Source organism: Mus caroli, chromosome 4 (assembly GCF_900094665.2).
Source record: "Mus caroli chromosome 4, CAROLI_EIJ_v1.1, whole genome shotgun sequence".
Taxonomy (NCBI): Eukaryota; Metazoa; Chordata; class Mammalia; order Rodentia; family Muridae; genus Mus; species Mus caroli.
Window position 1 is genome coordinate 133,833,413 of NC_034573.1, and position 2,574 is coordinate 133,835,986.

Here is a 2,574-nt window from a genome sequence, read left to right on the forward strand (position 1 = left end):
CCTACCTGAAACAGATGAGCAATCTACTCTCACTTACGCTAGATGAGATCATATATACCCTCAATATAGATGATTATAGAAATCTTAATGAGGAAAAAGTGATTAAAGTGATTTCTCATCTTCCTACATTCCACCATCTCCAAGAACTCTATGTACATGGTGTCATTTTTATAGAATGTCTCAGGTAAGGAAGGATTGAAAGAGTCCAATAGACAAGATAAAACACCTCTCTTCTCTTTGCTTTTCTATTTTCTAGTTGTTTTTCTTTTGTTTTGTTTTGTTTTACAGTCTTGGTAGTCCATGATGGTCTGGTCACCATAAACTTAGCAGTAATAGAGACATAGCATATATGAGCAAATGAACTATGTGATAAGATATATATGGCCGGATATAAGCATCGTTCTTATTGCTCATGTTTAGAGCTCAGAAATAGGTTGAGTAGATGAGAAATATGTAACACTGAGGTTCATGGCGAGGAAAGGATCATGGACCTTGGAGGCACAAAACCTCTGACAACTTTTAAAAATAGCAGTAGGAAGTTGTTAAATTTTATTTGGGGTAGGTATTTCTTCCTACATACACCAAGTTGGCCTGATATATCCATTGGTGTGCTTTCTTGCCAGGTTCTGAATCATGTTGCTATAGACAGGCCTCAGACTAGAATGATATGAGTTGTGTGAACAGACAACAGAGGGCAATGTCCTGGGTGGGGTTTGACCTCAATGTATTGTCAGACTGAGTCTGTGAGAAGTGTCATCTGCTTGTCTGCCAATCTATCAACCCTGATTGTCACAATTTTCCAGAAAGCAATCATTTCTTCTCTCCCCAGGTGCCTGAAGAAGCCCTTGGAGGTACTTTCATTCACTGACTGTGACCTCTCACAGTCAGACTTGGATTACCTCCCCTATTGCCTGAATATTTTTGAGCTCAGATCTCTCCACCTGATTGATGTACGTTTAAGTAATTTACTTCTTGAGCCCCTTGGGTTTCTCCTTGAGAGAGTTAAACATACCCTGAAATCCCTGCAATNGATGTCATGTGAAATGGGGGAAACTCACTTCAATGCCCTGCTGCCTGCCCTAAGTCAATGTTACCAGCTCACAGTAGTTAATTTCTATGGTAATGAACTCTCTCTGCTTTTCCTGAAAAAACTTCTACACCACACAGCTAAGCTTAGCCAGCTAGCTGATGAGCTGTACCCTGCCCCTCAGGAGTGCTATGATAACAGGGATGTAGTACTATCACACAGATTAGAAAATTTTTGTTCTGAGCTCCTGGATATACTCAGGGCTATAAGAGATCCCAAGAAAGTCACCTTTGGTACAATCAAATGCTCCATCCAAGTGTGGTGGGTCCTTTGTTTATGATCTGGAGACCCAATGTTGCTTTTTTGAAAAGAACCCTCCCTGGGCTTGATTTTGGAAGTGAGAAATGGTAGCATACTATTGGGAATTGATATCCTAAGTGAATGTCCCTTGCTGGAAGGAGCATAGATGTGTCAACCACCTAAATGTCTGAGACACATTGAAAAGAAAGGANTNTCCTCAGAGCTGGTGAAGAGTATTGCATCTACAAAAGATGTTAAGCACTATTTTATTCTCTATGATTATTGTAGTTTGTGTGTGTTACAATACAGGCATCCTTGCATGAAAATGTTGTTCCCATCTGTTGACTGCATACAATAAATGCATTGACTTTCTGGGGTGCTGGTATGTCTCTATCAGAGCACAGAGCCTAATCATTCCCAGCATCTATACCTCTGTCTTATTTCCTCCTTCCTCATAACCATAATTAGTTCAACCTCAGATATGTGTAGCTTCTTGAATCTCAGGAACAGTTCTCATGAATTGGACCCAAAGCACAGGGCTTCACAAAGTGTTCAACTTTTGGGAAACAGATTTGTATGTAGTACATTCAGATAACAAGTGACTTAGATATGGAGAAAAATGGGGTGAAGGAACAGGGTTTTTCAAAAGTCAAGAAAATGAAGACCAAGTGAATACCAAGCAGTCATAAGTCAGGAACTATTTTCTCCTATTTGTCTTTTGCGGGAAGATATTATATGCAACATATGAATAATCAGAGAACTGATATCAAAATGAGAAGGACATGATGATGTGACCTTAAGCTATCTAATGCTTTATACTTCCAGAACAGTTTATATGTTGTATAAGAAGTGTTTCTAACACCATCCCCTGATTCCCTGTGACTGGTTCTCTTGGGGGTCTCCAAAACTTCATGTGTAGTACAGCTTCTTTAAGATACTGAGGTGATTAAACAGCAGGCTTCTAAGATTTCTCTATGGAACGTATCTCAATCTCCTTACTCACTTTAGTTCATCTCTTTAACATCCAGGCTAGCTACTGGACCTAATTCCATGGAGCTCTGCCTCACTTGCTTGTTATGGGGCTTATTGTTCTCTGTAGAGTCCCTGGTGAGCTGAGATTAAATATGTGCACATCCATGAGAGGCAATTTTCTTTTTTAAAGAAAATGTACCAGGATGTTCTTCATGAGAGTCTATGAATAGCCTTACACAATTTAAAACTGGGTTTTCTAGAAGGATGCCCATAGA

At 39.6% G+C, this 2,574-nt stretch overlaps 1 protein-coding gene across 1 annotated transcript in view; it reads left to right on the top strand.

Moving 5' to 3' along the window:
- Positions 1 to 1,416, top strand: part of LOC110293446 (oogenesin-2-like) — a 7,201-nt gene extending 5,785 nt beyond the window's left edge. The window contains 3 exon segments of the mRNA XM_029476453.1: positions 1 to 184; positions 830 to 1,340; positions 1,342 to 1,416. Coding sequence (XP_029332313.1) covers positions 1 to 184; positions 830 to 1,340; positions 1,342 to 1,416 — 770 coding nt within the window.
- The last annotated feature ends 1,158 nt before the right edge of the window (positions 1,417 to 2,574 follow it).